Here is a 19,344-nt window from a genome sequence, read left to right as displayed (position 1 = left end):
GTCCTTTGGGTTTAAGGAAAACATCGTTGATCGGTGTATATACCTGAAGGTCAGTGGGAACATGTTTATATTCCTGATTTTGTATGTTGATGATATCTTGCTTGCAACTAATGATCTTGGTCTATTAAGTGAGACTAAGAAGTTCCTCTCTAATAACTTTGAGATGAAAGATATGGGTGAGGCATACTATGTGATAGGATTTGAAATATTCCATGACAGATCACAAGGACTGTTAGGTTTGTCTCAAAAAGCATATATTAATAAAGTTTTAGAGAGATTCAAAATGGATAAATGTTCGACATCTCCTGTTCCAATACAGAAAGGAGACAAATTTAGTCTCATGCAATGTCCAAAGAATGACTTGGAACGGAAACAGATGGAGAATATACCTTATGCATCTATTGTTGGGAGTTTAATGTATGCTCAAATTTGTACACGACCAGATATTAGTTTTGCAGTTGGTATGCTTGGTAGATACCAGAGTAATCTAGGATTGGATAATTGGAAAGCTGCAAAGAAAGTTTTAAGATACTTGCAAGGAACGAATGATCACATGCTTACTTATAAAAGATCTGATCATCTTGAGGTGATTGGATATACAAATTCAGATTTTGCTGGCTGTATGGATACACGAAAGTCTACTTTTGGTTATGTGTATCTTTTAGCCGGAAGAGCGATTTCATGGAAAAGTGCGAAGCAGACAGTCATTGTTGCATCCACCATGGAGGCTGAATTTGTGGCATGCTTTGAGGCCACAGTTCAGGCTAATTGGTTGCGAAATTTTGTTTCGGGACTTGGAATTGTTGACAGTATTGTCAAGCCGCTGAGAATTTATTGTGATAACTCCGCAACAGTCTTCTTTTCTAAAAACGACAAGTATTCCAAAGGTGCTAAACATATGGAATTGAAATACTTTGCCGTTAAATAAGAAGTTCAGAAACATAGAGTGTCAATAGAACATATTAGCACTGATCTTATGATTGCTGACCCTTTAACAAAAGGGTTACCGCCCAAAACACTAGTCATGTTGTAAATATGGGCATTATGTCTACTAGTGAATGATGAATGTTGTTATTAATGCTTATTTGAGACTCTGAGCTCATTGATAAATAAAGTTTCTGAAATTTATGTTGTTTTCTACTTTATGTATATGCATGCAAATTATGTTATTATGGTGTGGAAAACAAATTATGTTGTTATTGATGACAATGACATTATGTTTGAACCTATTATGAATTTCTAAGGAGAAAGAATGATATAGTAGTACATGGAAGGAAATGTGTTGATTGAAATGACATGTAACCGTCATGACTCTTATTATTTTTGTATCCTTGATCTTGATTAATGATAGAATCAATTTACGTAAGGCCTTTTAAATGCGCATTTATGTCATTTATGTAAGAAATTATGTAAATTAATTTCTATAAAGTGACTCACATGACTTAGAGTTTGGGCTTTGGGCCTGAATATGATTTAATAATAATAATAGAATTAAAGGCCCATTGGTTAATGTGAGAAATATATATGATATACCTAATGAAAAACCTACATCTGATGGGAAATAAAGGCTATAGGGTTCTGTCTTTGCAAATAATAGTTGTCTCACGGTTAACCATCACGAAAGTGTGTGACAAGTACGAAATTGCTAAGAGATAGATTGGGACAAAGGAGATAATGTAACTGCTCAATTAGGATCACTCATGGATCAAGGTAAGTGCCTATTCCTTCTTGATTGTATGATTAAGTGAGAATCATGATATGATAAGATCTATTTATGAACATAATTGTATGTGTTCAATTTACGTTTATTCATGTTTTGATTTATAAGTCATCCATATATGAAAGGAAAATATATTTAAATAAAAGAACTATGAAAGAAAAGCTGACCAATTCAAGCTTCTCGACATCTACAAAAGTTTCTCCACTTTATTGCTTTGAAGTATGAGAAATATATAGTACTTAATTAACCTATTCACGTCAAACAAATACAAGAATTTTGATAACAAATATTTCATATTTATCCACTTTGTTTTGTTTTATATTATGTTAAATTATTTAATACGGATATGTTTTCTTATTTTTACTCCCTTTTATAAATTTAAAATAAATATTATTTAAGAAATAAAATGAACTAATTGATACATGTTGGACACATCTTTAATGCAATAAATTTATATTCTTTAGAGCGTAACACATTACTCAGTGTAATACACAATTGTTAAAGTATCATACACATTAATTTTTCCAAAAAAAAGTTATCAAGATTATGTATCATTTTCTCTAAATTATCGTCCATCCCATTTTCAAAAAAAATTGTTGTTCCTAACATAGTAGGAATGTTTAATATTTTCTCATGTCATGTGCATTTTGTATAACTATTCAATATACTTAAACAAGTGATCGCACTCTCTCCACAAGATCTTGACATATATAATTCAAATAGCAAACACAAGAACAATAACATGTCCCATTAATATGTTTTCTATTATGTTGAGCAAATGGTAGTCACTCATCAATTTTCCTTTCATACTCTTCATTAACGTGATGTGCACTCATCCAATTTTGGTTCATAACTAAGTAGATTACAACCTTCATGATCACTAACAATGCAATATGTCATTCTCACTTTTGTAATTGAAGGTGAGAATCTACCCATTTAGTAAAACATTTTTCATAATTTGCCAACAAATACAAACAATTTTTTTTATCTTAAATTTGATAAAATTTTGATAGCATCTTGCGCATATCTCTGAAGTACACTAAATGAATGTGGTAATAAAGCATCATAGTCAAATATGTAACTAAAAAACAATACAAATTGGTTTCAACCGAAATTTCACTAAATTTAAAATTATACTTATAATATATACGTATTAATAAATAATGATTTTTTTTTTCAAATTGTCTAATAGAATAATTCAATATTTAATAGAAATGATTAATATTTAACTACTTATACTAATTTTCAAACAAGAATTAAAGTTAGTTCAATGTGAACATGAATATAATAGTTAATTTAAATAAAATTACTAAAAAAAAAACAAGTTACATCAACCAAACATATTACAATACATCTTAATTTATGGTCAATTTAAACTATATTTTTTCCCTATAATTTTCCTACAATATATTTTATAAATTTCATATAATTTAATTCTTAAAATTTTAAACAAACTAATGACTAAATAATTAAGTCACTCACAAATATTAAAATAATTAATTAGTCCCTATAATTTTAATTATTCCTAAAGTCCAAATTACAGTTTTAAAATTCATATAATATTCACTCCTACACAAAAATTAATTTCAATATTTCAAATTTAAAAAGTTAACAAAATTTTCAATATCAACAATGCAATGGAGACATCCATCCATGCATGCATAGTAAGTTTTTTTTTCTTGACAAAATAATATTACGCTCCAAAAACAAATTATCTTCTTTTAAATGGAAAGTTTATTCATTATTTGGTGATTTTATATTAAACCTTAAGTTAATACCTAGAGTTTTGTTATATTAAAACTCTTATAACATTTTTAACATCATTAAAATCACCCTGTTCTCGAATTCACACGGATAGTTTATATAACTAATAATGTTTTCAAAGAATAATTATCCAGCCATAATAATACAAAAATATATATTTCTTTATCTGCAAAACAAATATGATTGCATGGACAATAATAAAAAGGTATATAATATTTTATGTATTAAACATCAATGATTGTATCAAAATTATTAAAGGCAACGCTGCTATTGGCTGTCACTATCAAGTGTCACAGTGAGATCGTATCGTATGGCAATTATATACTTTACAATACATGATTTAAATATTTATATACATTGATATCAAAAATATTTATTTGTAATTTTAAAATAGGTTCAATTTTTTATTTCTTGAAATACTCTCAAATTGACAATTAAAACTTTAGCATGACTTTTTTGTCGACTATGACATAAGTACTGAAATAAAATATAGTAATTACAAATTAATTGTATAAAACAATTAATTTTTTTTAAATAATCAATAAAAATGGTTCATAACAAATATGACCCAATGTTAAAAATATTTTTAAAATAAGTAATTAATATTTTTTAATCATTTCTGTCTATTGAAAATTGTTAAATTTTAATTAGTTTTCACAATTAAGAAAATATAAAAAAGTGTGAAAAGTGCACATTCCTAATGTTTTTTAAATAATGTAAATTATTCTAATTAAGACTTAACATTTTAAAAGTACTAAGAATTCAACATAATAACAATTATGAAAAAACTTATGAAATTGTTATTTAAGATTTTTTTTCATCACTGTGAGTTGATAATTTATTGATTAAATATTTGTCATTTAAGTAATTTTTTATCTTCTTTTAAAATAGTATTGTTTTTTATTTTTATTTTATCTTATACTCATTATATCACTACAATAAAATTATTAAATAGAAATTAATTTTAAATAAAAAATAAAAATTAGTTTTAAATATAAAAAATAATTAATATTGTATATTAGTTTTTTTTATAGGACTTACTTAATAGAGTTTTTTTATATATCGATTGATATTTTTTTGGTAAATATGTATGATCTATATGGTTTATGTATGTTGATATTTGATTAAAATTGAATTCTTGTGAATTTTTATTTTAAATATTTCGTTTTATATATATTTTCTTATGTTAAAATTTTATTTTAATATCTTACTTTGGTATGTATTATGATTAGCTATTGTATTATCTATACGAGCGTATATAGTTATAAGTTTAAAAAATTATATAAGAATTTTCTTATATATTAATTTTTTTTATAAAGTTTTGTATTTAGGTATATATAAGTTGTGCTTTGAAATCTTAAATATGTTATACAAAATCTCTGGAGGATTTATAGTAAAATCGATAGTATTTAGATTTTTTCTAAATATAAATTATTTTTTAGTATATATATATATATTTATTTATTTTTGTTATATGGTAAATAGTTAATTTAGTACAATAACTATTTACATATTTCATTTTTAATATAATAAGAAAAAAAACTACAATCTTAATACAACAACTCTAATCCTATGAATTTTTGTTTCTTTCAACTCTAATGATAGATATAACTAAATACATGTTTGGTCTTTTAATAATTGTCACGTATCTTTATTAATATTTTTATTTTTTATAAAAAAATAAGAATAAAAAACTCATTTTAAGGATAATTTTGAATGCTAATATTAATCATCTTTTTAATAATAAAAAAATGTGACAACTACTAAATACTATATATTCAATTACATTAACCATTAATAAAATTTAAATAAAATTATTTTTCTTAACTAAAATTATAACTTTTTTATTATTATACTAAAAAATAAATACACTTGAACACTTATGTATTGAAAGAGTACTAAATAAATATCTTGACAAAAATTCTATACAAGATGTCAAAACAAATAATATATACTGTTTGTAAAGTGATCAAAAAAATATTTTTAAATGTACGATCTGACACTCAACGGATATGGTTTTAAGGAGAATTGTTGGCTAAAAGAAATTACGAGAAGCCAATATCTTGGGTTCTCTCTGTTTCCCTTTCACACTTTCTTGAATGTCTCTTTTTTTTATATATTTATATTGTGACAACAGCACAACAAATAAATATCACAGTAAAGTGGGTGACAAAATATATAAAAAATGTTAAGTTATTAATCGAAGAGATTGAAACAGTTAATAATATTCTGCAATCACTGTAAAATTCACCATATCATAATGACCGATTATCACAATTACTATAATAAATTTAATTCAACCTTATAAAATTGGTTTATAATGTGAAGTTTACACTCATTTATATATTTTGAAGTCAACACATTCATCACGTTAATGATATGGTATTATAATTTCACGTACAAGTTTTTTTTTAAAGATTATGACATTTCAAAGTATAAAAGTCATTACAAATATCACCTTATAAACTAATTTTATAAAATTATGTTAAATTTAGAAATATACTATAAAATAAAAGAATCCACATAACTCATATATGTAAAATATATTACTGAATATCCAGATACAAAAGTCTCTGTATACAAACACATACAAATAAAACAAAACATCAATTTCTCACTCAGCAACTTATTAAAACAATTTAATGTCAAAACTTAATAAAATTTAATGTTTATAAATTATGAAAGTTGATGACAGACATAAGTAATTTTTGCGAAGTTATCTTGGTTCTTAAAACCTAATGCTCGGAAATTTAAATTATATTTTATAAACTTTAAAAAATAAATTTATTCTAAATTTTCAAGATTAAAAACACATTAATTACATTAACACATGTGATACCTAAATAATTGTTCCCACACAACTAAAACTTCTATCAATAATTATCTGTGATTTAAGTTTATCATTTATGATAAATTTCACCATCTTTTTAACACATATTTGATTGCATTTTGATTATAAAAATGCTCAAATGCCTGACACGTTGTTGAACTTAGTAGAAATGTATTTTATTTGGTTTATTTGGTTGAAATTAGCATATGATCATGTGATACGCACTATAATTAAAAATAATTGAAGTATATAACGAGTCAATGAATCAAATTATATCTTATAAAATATAATAAAGAAGATATTTGTATATATATACTATTATAAAAATTTAATAAAATAATAAAGTAAAAAATCACGTGGAATAAATGTGCTTTTAGGCTAACAGATTAAGAATGACAACGGGTTCTGACGTGCTATTCACCCAGTCCAATACAAGCCCATTTCGTGATTCTTATTTAAATAATTTACAAAATTATCTTATAAGTTTAAAACATTATATTGTTATGAACGTCTAAATTAAAATCTTGTAAAAATACTCACTTAATCCATTTTCTAATTGTTTCTCGAATTTCCTAAAAAAAGTTTAGAGGTTTACAAATTTACGTTTTATTTTATGAAATAAGTGCTTCAGATTGCAGTGTCAACAAAATTTAGAAACATATAAACAATATAATTTTTAAAGGAATATTAGATATATTAGAAATGTTTGCTTTGATTCAACTTAAGGCTTGATCTTAAATTATATTAATCACATTCTACGTATTTTTTCTTCTGTGTCTTGATCATTTAGTTTGTATTGAGATAATCACATGATATATCTTTTTAGGTGTATGAGTAAAGTTTTAGATGATTTTTTCTCTCCAAATTTAAATAAGAGAGAAAAGTTAAAAGTTAAGTTTTATATATAAAGATGATATCATTCTAAAGTAATTCATATTTATTAATTTTTTATTGTTGATAAAAAAAATTTATTATATTTTAAAAAAGATAATATTTTTCAGAATTATCCAAAAATATGATCAATAAAACACAAATTTAGATAAAATAAGAAAATGGTTTTGAAAATGTTGTAGATATTTGTGGGAGGGGAAGAGTCGTAGAATAATGAAATGTTGAAAATTAGGTGTATTGATTATGAGAGGAGACTACACCAACAAAAAAAAAACTTCACAACTACTTTATTTTTTCCTCCCAACAATTGGCTGACAGTTATTTTAACCAAAAAAAACATTAAATATGCTATCTTGTTCTTGTTCTGTGAATCTGATACACAACCACATGTGTATATGCTAAGTTTTCTTGTTCAGTGGCAAACAACTCGTGTCAAGTGTTTGGTTGGAGTGGTGGAAAGTTTCCAACAAAGAATTCATCATTCATGGGCTTCAGAGGCAGTGAGGCAAGCCAATTTTCAACTCCTCTGCTGTCCACGGGCGAAGATGGAATTGATTCCCATGGAAATGAGAAAAATGAAGCTTCTTCGATGCCACTTACACTTGTTTTCACTGCCATTTCTGCTACAATTGGTTCCTACGTTTTTGGGTATGCTGTAAGTTATCAATCACACATTTTGGTTCATAACAGTTCAGAATCACCACTTCTGTTCTTGCATCACATCTCACACCTCTTTTTGCAGCTCGGATATTCATCCCCTGCTCAGTATGGAATCGTGCATGACCTGCATCTCTCTGTCGCCGAGGTTACAACCTCACAATCTTTGTTTTTGAATTCTCTCTTAAAATGTATCGCCTTGTTAAGGATAGTTGACTTGTCTGGAAATTGAATAATCCTTATAAAACTTGAAAGTTGTAACTTGAGTATAATAGATTGTGTAATAGATGTTTTAGGTCATTCATAGATTCTTAAGATGAAACTAAGAGAATACCTAAGAAGTTGTACTTTGTTTTCTCCTAAATTTATTGGTTCTTGTTTATTTGACCGTTTATGTCCTCATGTTAAACTCTATGCAATTTTGTAGTACTCAACTTTTGGTTCAATATTGACCATTGGAGCGATTGTTGGTGCCACTTTAAGTGGTAGAATAGCAGATTACATGGGTCGTCGATTGGTAAGTCAGAGACAGATTACACCTAGTTTTGATTTCAATGTTACTGTTTTTCACTTTTGGTTATTTTGCATTTTTCCATGTAGGCTATGGGTTTGTCGGAGGTTTTCTGCATCCTGGGATCTGTTATGATAGCATTCTCAAAGGTTTGCCATTAATTTCTTCCCAGATTTCTATAATTGAAGTGTACGCATATCCGAGATTCCTTTTTAACAAGGCTTCAAGCAAAATTACTACTGAGTTAATTTGTTTATTACGGGGTTAATTCTATCTGTTCCTACTCCCACAGCCACAGGGTTAATTTCCTTAAATTAAGTCTAAGATAATAAATATTCGGTGTTTGAAGGTTGTTTGGTGGCTTTATATCGGAAGAATTTTGATAGGATGTGGGGTTGGCATCATATCTTATGTGGTAATTGCTTTGACGTTTAATATGTTATGACTGCAGTTCAAATTAATGTTATTCAGTCAATCAAGAAATAGATATAACAGTTCCCTTTGCATATTAGGTTCCAGTCTACATAGCAGAAATAACACCCAAGAATCTCAGAGGAGCATTTACTGAAGGTCATCTGGTAAAGGAACACTATAAATGATAACACCTAAATCATTTTACTCTTATTTTGTGTATCATGCCACTTATGTTTTATGCCTCACTTAAAGGCTTATTTTAGATGTCTATTTGGTATTGCTGTGACAGTTAATGACTTGTTGTGGGTTGTCATTGACTTATCTTATTGGCGCATTTTTGAATTGGCGGATTTTGGCAGTGATTGGTAATATACTAGTACTATTCTTTATGTTGATCACAAAACCAAATTTAAAAGGGTTTCAAGTAACTCACATAATTTTTTTCTTTATCTCAGGAACTGTTCCTTGTATTGTGCAGCTTCTGACTCTGCCCTTCATCCCTGATTCACCCAGGTGGCTGGTGAGTTGTTCATAGCTTCTGGAATTTTGTTCTTTGAGCAGTACATGGTGGACACATATCACACAAGCAACCAATTTTTTTCTTCTGTTTGTCAAATGATTAGAGTCAACACATGTCATTTGATAAAAATAGGATATATGTAATCTTCTGCAGGCTAAGGTTGGTCGGATGAAAGAGAGTGAGTCTGCTTTACAGCGCTTAAGGGGAAAGCATGCTGATATTTATCAAGAGGCCACTGAAATCAGAGTATATAACAAGTTTTTGTTTGCTTTATGATCTTACTGGGAGACGATTTTAATGTATAACATTTTTAGCTCTGTACCTTCATTTGTAGGAGTACACAGAAGCCCTTCAGCAACACGCAGAAGCTGGCAGTATTATTGTCTTATTTGAGTCGCAGTATTTGAAGACACTTACTGTGAGCATTCTAAATTCTTTCTATTCATGAAGGCTATCTTAATGTTTTACAGATTCTCACGATATTTATTTACTTACTTGTTTAGATAGGTGTAGGCTTGATGATACTACAACAGTTTGCAGGGATTAGTGGCATTCTTTTCTATACAAATTCTATATTTATCTCTGCTGGTACGTGCAGGTCTTTTTTTGGCTTGTAACATACGACAAATAAGAAAAAACAAATTTGAGAATACTAGATTGGTGTAAGATTCATTACGGCCAAAATTCTTCTCTTTTACAGGATTTTCAGACTCTATTGGAACAATAGCAGTGGGTGTTTTTAAGGTTTTTATTTCTGTTTACACAACTTCATTACTTCTGTGTGCTCAATTCTATACAGTATGAGTTCAGTGCCATTTTGGATGAGACGTGTAGACTTCATTCCAGGGTCTTCTCTTCACATAGCCCATTATTTGTGTTTGCAGGTCTCATTTTCAACTTTAGGAGTACTTCTGATGGATAAGTGTGGAAGACGACCACTTTTAATGGTAAAATGATAAAGCTTTCTTTAGTTTTTATTTTATTTTTCCATATTCTAGTAATCTCAATCCAAAATTTTGACTCTTACACAGGTTTCTGCTACAGGAGCATGCGTAGGAAGCTTCCTGACAGCCATATCATTCTCGTTGAAGGTTCTTTTGATAGAAGATCTTCTCTTTAATCATTTGTTTTTTGAACTATTTGTAAGAATCATTAGGCTTGCTTGATACAGGATTTACAGGAATGGAAGGCAATAAGTCCCATTATAGCGCTTGTTGGTGTATTGGTAATGCTTTTCTAATAATACCAACACATGCATCTTCTAATTATCTTCCTCTTTTCATTTTTTCATAGGCCTTGTACTTGTCTTAGTGAGATCAAATTGAATTTAAGACTTAATGGTGTCTCTGAAGTTTAATTTTACGACAAAATCTCAATTCATGTTGCATATTTTGAGACTGATTTACTCATGGATTGAATGACTGACAGATAAAAGCAATTCTGATTTTGATTTGTTAACGAGCAGTTATATATGGGATTGTTCTCGCTAGGCTTGTCTGGAATTCCGTCCATTATAATGTCTGAGGTAGCTTTGTTCAACTATGTTTTCACTCATCAAATTAAAATTGAAATATAATAAATCCTTAGCACATGAATGTTGTTCATGTATATTTTTTTTTTCCAGATATTTCCCATTAATGTGAAGGGCACTGCTGGAAGCTTAGTAATCTTGGTTAACTGGACATGTTCTTTGATTGTTGCATATACTTTTAACTTTCTCATGAGTTGGAGTGCACCAGGTAAACTTCTATTTACTCTTTAATTCCTGTTTCTAACTCTAACACATACATTGATTCCCTTAAGAGACAAAGCAAAAAAATCAGTAAAACATCCTTGTTCTTATATATGTGTAAAATTGATGTTTTGGTTATGATGGGACAGGAACATTCTTCTTGTTCTCTGGCATATGTGGCATCACTGTTGTTTTCGTAACAAAACTAGTACCAGAGACCAAGGGACGTACACTAGAGGAAATTCAAGCTTCTTTGAATGGCACCTACGTAAAATAAGAGATGAATTTGGTATTCCCCTGCAACAGAATTTCATGCATAATATACCCACTTAGAATTTCTTCAAGTTGCAGATTGATGGAGGTTTGGTGTAAAGAAAGTTTTCAAAAGTTACATGAAAGTAACAATCACCATGTCTAAATAATTTTTTGTGATTGTATTATTTCTCCAATTTAATCTGTGCAATGTTCGGTGACATGTCAAAGTTGTCAGTAAAAACATAGATGCTGTGTATGTAATTTTCATTTGCTGTCTTAGAATTTTTATATATAAAATTGTAGATATATTATTTATTGTATGAAAATAAGCAATTAATGTGGACAATTATTTTTGTACTCCATGCAAGTCACTTTCCACTATCTCAATATTATTTTTTAATTTGGGAATTAAAAATATTATTATGAGTAAAATATGAAAACAGTTTATTACAAATCCCTACTATATATTATTATAAATATAATAAAACTAAAAAATTGGTCGTGTAAAAATATAACTTAAATAAGTTTTATTTCTTAAATTTTGTTTAAGTATCTAATGTATTTTTAAAATTGGATACTTAAAAAGTTTATATTTTTGTCCAATGTTTTATATTATATGTTGAAGTGTTTTTTAAGTTAAAGTACATTTCACACACAAATGGTTGAGGATTAATATAATATCAATTAAGTTACTTATATTAATTACATGTGTTGCTGGCAAAATACATTATTATATGATAAAAAAGATTATAATAAAAATTAAATTAAATTATTAAAAGAAAAATTTAAAGTTATTTTAAAAACCACTGGAAAGAGTAAAGTAATAATAGGAACAAAATGGAAATGAATATTTTTTTTTGTAACTTAAATTTTTTTTTTTATAATTATTAGATATCGAATTATAAAAAAATATTAGATACTCAAGTAAATCTGAAATTTATTTAAATTTAAGAATATTAATAAGGGATATTATGTATCATATTGTATCAATCATAAAAGACCAACATGGTTCAAGTGACAAATATGTTTGATCTTTTATGTTGTTAGAAGTTAAATTCTAAAAATATGAAACATGGTCAAGAGATTAATAGTTATGTCTTGGACTAGAATACCTACATTATTCAACAACAAAAATTACAAGGCAGATTTGTCTTTCATGTGACCAATGCATAAATTTAGAATATAACTGAAGTTTGAGATGTAATTAAAAAAAAGCTTGCAAATAATAGTAGAAATGTAGTAAAAGCAACTTTTTAATCTTGTATTAAAAAAATAATAATGTTGGGTTGAAAATAAAATATAAATAGTCTCACACAAAAATATCTAAGTTACTACTTCATCTTTCATCACATGCAAGAAAATGTTAGATTTTGAGAATGCCACAGCTTGGAGGTCTTGGCCTTTTGTGCAAGCTTATAATGACACATCCTAAACAAAATTTATGCCAATCAGTAACCAAAACCATGTCACTGTATCTCCAATGAATTGGAGTTCAAATCAACAAACACTGTATCCCAAGTCAACCATTAATACACAAGACTTATCTCCAACACTGTCCTCCTCACTTGCCATTTTTGGACCTCACAAAGCACTAGTCTTCATAGATTCATTTACTGTCACACGCAACCTTAAAAATTCTTAGTGGCTCCTAAATCTGCTTCTGGGGAACCATGGACGATACTAGTAGAGCAGAACCCAGAGAGTTTTCAAGTCCTTTGCTTTCCACAGAATTACAAGCTTATCATGGTAACCATGGGGTTGAGTGTGAGGATAAGAGGCAGAAAGAAACCTGGTCAGTACCAGCTATTCTTATACTTACCACCCTTGTTGCTGTCTCTGGTTCTTACGTTTTTGGGTCTGCTGTGAGTTCCCATTCACACTTTTTTTTGCTTTGGCAATTTTGTAAGAATTTGGAGGTACCATTGTCACAGTATGAATTTTGCAGGTGGGATATTCGTCTCCTGCTCAAAAGGGAATCATGGATGATCTCAATCTCGGCGTGGCTGAGGTTTGAACTTTGAATCACAAACTTTGTTTTAGTTTGTCATGTATTCAACATTGAAGTAAGAGAGGAAGGAACATTGTTTAATGCCTTTTTATTGACCTCGTTTTATGCAGTATTCAATTTTTGGATCAATACTGACTATTGGAGCAATGATTGGGGCCATAATAAGTGGTAGAATAGCAGACTACGCAGGCCGAAGAGCTGTAGGTTTATTCAATTTTTGTGCTTTGAAATGAAAGTTTCCTGTTTTATTTCAATGGTTTTGTTCCCTTTTGAAAAACAGGCTATGGGCTTCTCCGAAGTATTCTGCATCTTGGGATGGCTTGCCATAGCATTCTCAAAGGTTAACCGTATAATCCTGTTGACTATACTATTAAACTACAAGCAAATTTCTTTTTGAGCAGTTAACTTGATTGATAAAGTAAAGCTTGAGAATTGCACAAGTTAAGTCGTTGTTATTTGACACTTGATGCTTGTTTGAAGGTTGGTTGGTGGCTTTATGTTGGAAGATTTTTGGTAGGATGTGGAATGGGCCTTCTATCTTATGTGGTAATTGTTGTGAATCTTTGTTTTTCACAAATGCAGTTCCAAAGGAATTCAATCACTCAAAAGAAATACTTGTGGGTTTGTTCTCTTCTGTTTCCATGGCAGGTACCGGTTTATCTAGCTGAAATAACACCCAAGAATCTCCGAGGGGGATTCACCACAGTTCATCAGGTAATGCAATGATGATTTTTTCTGAGCATCACTTCACTTTACTCCCATTGTTGCAAATACAACCTTTGTTAAATAGGCCTATTTTAAATCCCTATTTGGAGTTTATTTTGACAGTTAATGATTTGTTGTGGAGTATCATTAACTTATCTTATTGGAGCTTTCTTGAATTGGCGGATTTTGGCTCTAATAGGTAATGTTCATGTGCATGATTTTCATCTAACAAAGTGAAATTAAGAAAGGTTGGATGTAAGTGGCATTTTTTGTTCTTTATATCAGGAACTATTCCTTGTCTCGTACAACTTTTGGGTCTATTCTTCATTCCCGAATCTCCTAGGTGGCTGGTGAGTTGTCCATGGCTGCTGTAGGTTTATTGTTTGAAATATTTTTGTTGATCTGTTGGACATGACAGGATTCTCCCAAACAACTGGGATTTTCAGTCACTTGTGTCAAATAATTGGAATCACGACATGTTAGACAAACACATCGCAAGTTTTATGATAGTTGAAATCTTGTGTAGGCAAAATTTGGTCACTGGGAAAGGAGTGAATCTGTTCTACAACGTCTTAGAGGAAAGAATGCTGATGTTTCTCAAGAGGCCACTGAAATTAGAGTATACACAGTGTTTGTTCATTACAGTGTTGGGACGGGAGAAGAAGCCAAAGAGTCTAATACATTATTTTATGTTCTTTTTTTTTTGTAGGATTTTACCAAAGCTCTTGAGAGAGAAACAGAAGCAACCATTTTTGGCTTATTTCAATTGCAGTATCTGAAGTCACTTACTGTGAGCTCTCTATGATATATATCCCCGTTCATGCAGCCTCCTTATCCTTTTGCAGATTCTTATGATATTTTAATTACTTTGTTAGGTAGGAGTTGGTCTGATGATATTGCAACAGTTTGGAGGGGTTAACGGCATTGCTTTTTATGCAAGTTCTATATTCATCTCTGCTGGTACATGCATATTTTTTTTTAATGCTTCTTACATATGACAGATAAGGAGGATGATCATATGAATATTAAACTTATAACACTCAGGATTTTCGGGAAGTATTGGAATGATAGCAATGGTTGCTGTTCAGGTTCTTCATTATCTTCATACAATTGATTTGCTCCTTGTTAATGTTGTATAAAATGAGATAGATACCACCCTTTTGGCGAGTCTTCTCTTCACTTCACTTCTATTCAGTCATTTCTGTCTTCATAGATCCCAATGACAGCTTTGGGAGTGCTTTTGATGGATAAATCTGGGAGACGACCACTTCTGCTGGTAGAAAAGATAATGGTTCATTTCTTCTGTTTTGTGCTGATATGTAAGATCTGAATTCAGAATGTTTACTTTTATGCAGATCTCTGCATCGGGAACATGCTTAGGATGCTTTCTTGCAGCCCTGTCATTCTTCTTACAGGTTCTTTGAATACAAAACCTGCTCTACCATGTTTAGTTATTTCAAAATAATCAATTAATTGAGCTTGCGTATGCAGGACCTACATAAATGGAAGGAAGTCAGTCCCATTATGGCACTTGCTGGTGTGCTGGTGATGATTTTTCATGAACAATGTTTAAGCAATAATGCACCATTATTTGAATCTTTGACTGCAGTGTGCAATCTTGTGCATTTAATTGAACAATAATAATAAAACAAAAACTTTGTTTCATGGCTTTGAAATATGAGATGACAAGATATTACCTATGTTTTCCTTTTTCCCAAGATCACTGAAGATCAAGTACTTCTTGAGTGGATAATGTAATGAAGTTCTTAAATTCATGTCAGAACACTTTTGAAAACCAATTTGAGCAGTTAGTTTTTGTAATGATCAGGTATACACAGGATCGTTCTCTCTTGGCATGGGGGGAATCCCCTGGGTTATAATGTCCGAGGTAGTTTCTGAACATATATATGAAATAGAAAAATGGATCATAAGAAGTCCTTAAGTTTACTGTACAATTTTTTTTTGGCCCCCAGATATTCCCCATCAACGTGAAGGGTTCTGCAGGAAGTCTTGTGACTTTGGTTAGCTGGTTGTGTTCTTGGATTGTATCATATGCTTTTAACTTCCTCATGAGTTGGAGTTCGGCAGGTAGGTTCACATTTACTCTTAATTCCATGTGAAAACACTTACTCTCCCTACCAAAAAGGCCCACAAAAAGAAATGACACCAAGAAAACAAAAATTCACATTTTGATGTTATGTTTGGCCAGGAACTTTCTTCATCTTCTCTACCATATGTGGCTTCACGGTCCTGTTCGTGGCAAAACTAGTGCCAGAGACGAAGGGGCGTGCACTGGAAGAAATTCAAACATCCCTCAAGAGATGAATTTGGCATCACCATCACATTTATGAACAACTTGTGATTTCTGAACAACTTTACAAGGTTGAATTGAAAACTGAGAATTAATACAAAACTTAATTTTTCAAAAACATATAAATGATGATTGGCTGGGTCTAAGTGCAGCTGAAGTCAACCACCATTTCTAAGAAGCGCGTTTTCCCTAATTTTGTTAGGGAGGGTGAAATGGGTTTCTAATTATGACAGCATTTGCATGTTTGACTGAAACGTTAATGAGCATAAAAATAGAAGTGGTAGTGCAGAGGAAAAGAAATGAAAAAGAAAAAAAGAATTGAAAAAAGAGGTCAACGCATAATTCATACCGTGGCATGGTAGGATTGGGAGATAAGAGGTTAGCGTTTGGTTAAAATTTAACCCACAGAAGTAAGAAAGAGATAAAAAGCTATTTGCGCGTGTCCAACGTGGGACCCGGCACCGTTTGCTCCATGAGGGATTCCAGCTCATACTCTGAAACAAACACGCCCTTCCTTTTCTTGCGTTCTGTTTGGTTGGCACTCTCACTCTGCCACCCCATGCCCATGCTATGCTTCCCTTTTATTTTATTAATACCCTCTTTCTCTTCTTCTCTTTTTCAATTTCCTTTCAACAAATTCTTGATTCTTGTAACTGCTTTTATGATTTGATTATGGTTATGATTATTGTGATTACTATGCCATGACAAACACAATCCTTTTCTCCTTCTATCCTCCTTTTCTTTTCTCCCCCTTCTTCCCTGCCATGATCAAATTGTTCAAGAGGAGCACCTCCACTGACACGTGTCACCATCACCACCACTATCACCACCAGGTTTTGGGCCTTGGCCTCGCCACCAGAGATGTCCACAGGCCTCCCAACGTTCTGGAGTCCGCCATGCTCAGGCCCAACAACAACGCGCCTCCTCCGCTCAAGAACAGACGGATTGGATCCCTCGACGACGTCGTTTGTGTTGTTCCCGGCTTCGCGTCCTGCACCGAGAACCTAGGTTTCGAAAGCTCCGACCAAATCCACAGCAACGGTAATTGCGACGGAGAGCAAGTCGTTGATGGCGAGGAGGTTTCGCGGAGGAGGACGCCGAAGGCGGAGGGGAGAGCGAAGGCGCGAACATTTCCCCCGCCGCTGTCGTCGCTGAACCGGAACGGTAAACCGAGTTTTTATCTCCGGCCGGTGAGGAAAGACGGGAGGTTGGAGTTGATGGAAGTGAGAATAGAGCGGCCGGAGATTCTGCATGCGTCGCGAGAGAACGGACGTTTGACATTGCGTCTGGTGTCAGATCTTGAAGAGGAGGAAGAGGAAGAAGAGGAGGAGGAAGAAGAAGAGATAGAAAGAGAGGAAGAGAATGTTGGGGAGTGGAGGCTCCGTGGTGTGGGAGGGAGTGAAGGGTTAAGGAGGTGTCACGAAATGGTGAACCATCACCATCACCATGTTCATGGCAACATGAGAATGTGTGGAATCAGCATTGTGTGAGGGTTGGAAGGACGCGTGGCATGCAACATGCCATGGATGAATGATTTGAACGTTGGAATTTGCACTGCGAAAATTGGCAAAAGAAAGGTTGGATGTGTAATGTGTATAAAGAACAACATGCATGCATGCGGTGGTGTTTGGTTGCGGGAAAACGACAGTGGCCAGAGGTCCACAACACAGTGTAATTACTTGAACTGCGTTTTGTATTCTTAGGCAGAGAAACAGAGAGAGAGAATGTTCCACACACTGAGCGATTGTACTGTATTTACCAAATTTTGAAGATTTATGTTAGATGCCAAAACAATTCCTGAACATATTTTATTCACTTTTTATGATTGTTTAAACCAGTTTAAAAAGTTATCGATTTTTTTTTTCCATTAATTACTGTGTGGAATCATGAGTTAAATTGAAGTCTTCTTCTCACTCAGTGGTTATCTGTTTTCTCGTCTCTGGTTTTAGCCAATTGGATTGTTCTATACAAGTTCACCCATGGTGTGTTCAGGGAGTTAAAGAAATGAAAAATGGATTCAGTCAATTTGAAGAAAGTGGAGCAAGTGACTCTCTTCACCTAAAATTTGTTCATGCATGAGGGGCTTCTCATTTAAATCATCATTTGGCAGGAAAATCACAGGTGTTGGAGCTTGTTGGCTTGTTCTTGAAGATGTTCAAATGGGTATGAAGGATTGTAGCATTATTCAAGAGATTGGGATCCTACAACAGTAAATTTTTTCAAGAAAAAGTTGGGCTCTCACTCTACCATCAGAACTTGAGTGTGAAACATTTCAAGGGAATTTTTACAAATATGGTGCACTTTTTGTTCACATTTAGCTAAATGGGGAAATGCATAAAAAAAATTACATATGTAATTAAATTTATTAATTTGCACATTTTTTATTTTTTAATTAAAGTTTTTAATTGGATTGAGAATTTTAGTTTAAATAAATTTGGACATGTGATTCATAATTTCTCTCTCAATTAAAGTTTTCATGGTTGACAAGTTCATTTGTTTTTTTTTTCAAAAGAAATGACGATTATTATTTTTGAAAATAAAAATATATAGTTAATTTTTTTATTTTAATTATAATATCAAAATTTAATTTTGTTTTATTTAAGAAAATGGTATATAAAGTTGAATAATTAAAATTACTTTTTTTACAATAATTTTAAATAAATTGGATTAAAAATAGTTGTGTGATAAATTAAAAATATTTTCTATTTTTAAATATTGTTAAAGTTAAAAATACACTTATAAAAATGTGATATGATTTATGCATAAATTTTTAGATTATATAATATATTAAAGTATAAATTATATAGTATGTAAAAATAATAATATACATGTATTTATGTAAAAGAAATGTATTAAAAAATAAATGAAAATATTGAATAGAAGTCATTCAAAGAAGATGATATTAAAATATTTGATGAAAACAAGATTACAAATGATGATTCTACTGTCTAAATTGACAATTTTCTCTTATATGACCTTCATTCAATTTCCTCTTATATGACCTTCATTGCGACAGTAAGAACATT

At 30.9% G+C, this 19,344-nt stretch overlaps 3 protein-coding genes across 12 annotated transcripts; all 3 read left to right on the top strand.

Moving 5' to 3' along the window:
- The first annotated feature begins 7,383 nt into the window (after positions 1-7,383).
- On the top strand, positions 7,384-11,648 carry LOC137831726 (sugar transporter ERD6-like 5). 4 transcript variants are annotated; one of them, XM_068639521.2, is made up of 18 exons: positions 7,384-7,860; positions 7,948-8,010; positions 8,290-8,379; positions 8,463-8,522; positions 8,723-8,788; positions 8,886-8,951; positions 9,077-9,152; positions 9,243-9,307; positions 9,461-9,553; positions 9,642-9,725; positions 9,811-9,895; positions 10,008-10,051; positions 10,192-10,254; positions 10,339-10,398; positions 10,479-10,532; positions 10,773-10,832; positions 10,932-11,046; positions 11,189-11,648. In XM_068639521.2, the coding sequence occupies exons 1-18, from the start codon at positions 7,690-7,692 to the stop codon at positions 11,314-11,316; spliced, it is 1,443 nt and encodes a 480-aa protein (XP_068495622.2). In that variant the 5' UTR covers positions 7,384-7,689; the 3' UTR covers positions 11,317-11,648. The 4 variants fall into 4 exon arrangements, 2 of the variants coding, with proteins under 2 accessions (XP_068495622.2, XP_090160237.1); XR_011084473.2 differs by having other exon boundaries at positions 7,416-7,860; positions 10,736-10,832; XM_090304111.1 differs by having other exon boundaries at positions 7,421-7,853.
- Positions 11,649-12,624: 976 nt separating this feature from the next.
- On the top strand, positions 12,625-16,444 carry LOC137831725 (Major facilitator superfamily protein). Of its 7 annotated transcripts, none has more exons than XR_016521859.1 (18): positions 12,625-13,156; positions 13,240-13,302; positions 13,413-13,502; positions 13,583-13,642; positions 13,783-13,848; positions 13,951-14,016; positions 14,131-14,206; positions 14,293-14,357; positions 14,534-14,626; positions 14,717-14,797; positions 14,887-14,967; positions 15,052-15,095; positions 15,221-15,283; positions 15,363-15,422; positions 15,499-15,552; positions 15,836-15,895; positions 15,981-16,095; positions 16,217-16,444. XR_016521859.1 is itself a non-coding variant. In XM_068639519.2 (18 exons), exons 1-18 carry the CDS (start codon positions 12,965-12,967, stop codon positions 16,330-16,332), a joined length of 1,449 nt encoding a protein of 482 aa, XP_068495620.2. In that variant the 5' UTR covers positions 12,625-12,964; the 3' UTR covers positions 16,333-16,444. The 7 variants fall into 7 exon arrangements, 2 of the variants coding, with proteins under 2 accessions (XP_068495620.2, XP_068495621.2); XR_016521860.1 differs by having other exon boundaries at positions 15,203-15,283; XR_011084470.2 differs by having other exon boundaries at positions 14,883-14,967; positions 15,203-15,283.
- A 210-nt stretch (positions 16,445-16,654) lies between these two features.
- Positions 16,655-17,917, top strand: LOC150027323 (uncharacterized). The gene has a single exon (XM_090304112.1). It carries the CDS (start codon positions 17,020-17,022, stop codon positions 17,806-17,808), a length of 789 nt encoding a protein of 262 aa, XP_090160238.1. The 5' UTR covers positions 16,655-17,019; the 3' UTR covers positions 17,809-17,917.
- The last annotated feature ends 1,427 nt before the right edge of the window (positions 17,918-19,344 follow it).

The sequence above is a fragment of the Phaseolus vulgaris genome, chromosome 6, assembly GCF_051622355.1.
Source record: "Phaseolus vulgaris cultivar YP4 chromosome 6, ASM5162235v1, whole genome shotgun sequence".
Lineage (NCBI taxonomy): Eukaryota > Viridiplantae > Streptophyta > Magnoliopsida > Fabales > Fabaceae > Phaseolus > Phaseolus vulgaris.
The sequence above is the reverse complement of the archived record's forward strand: the minus strand, read 5'-3'. Positions and strand labels throughout refer to the sequence as shown.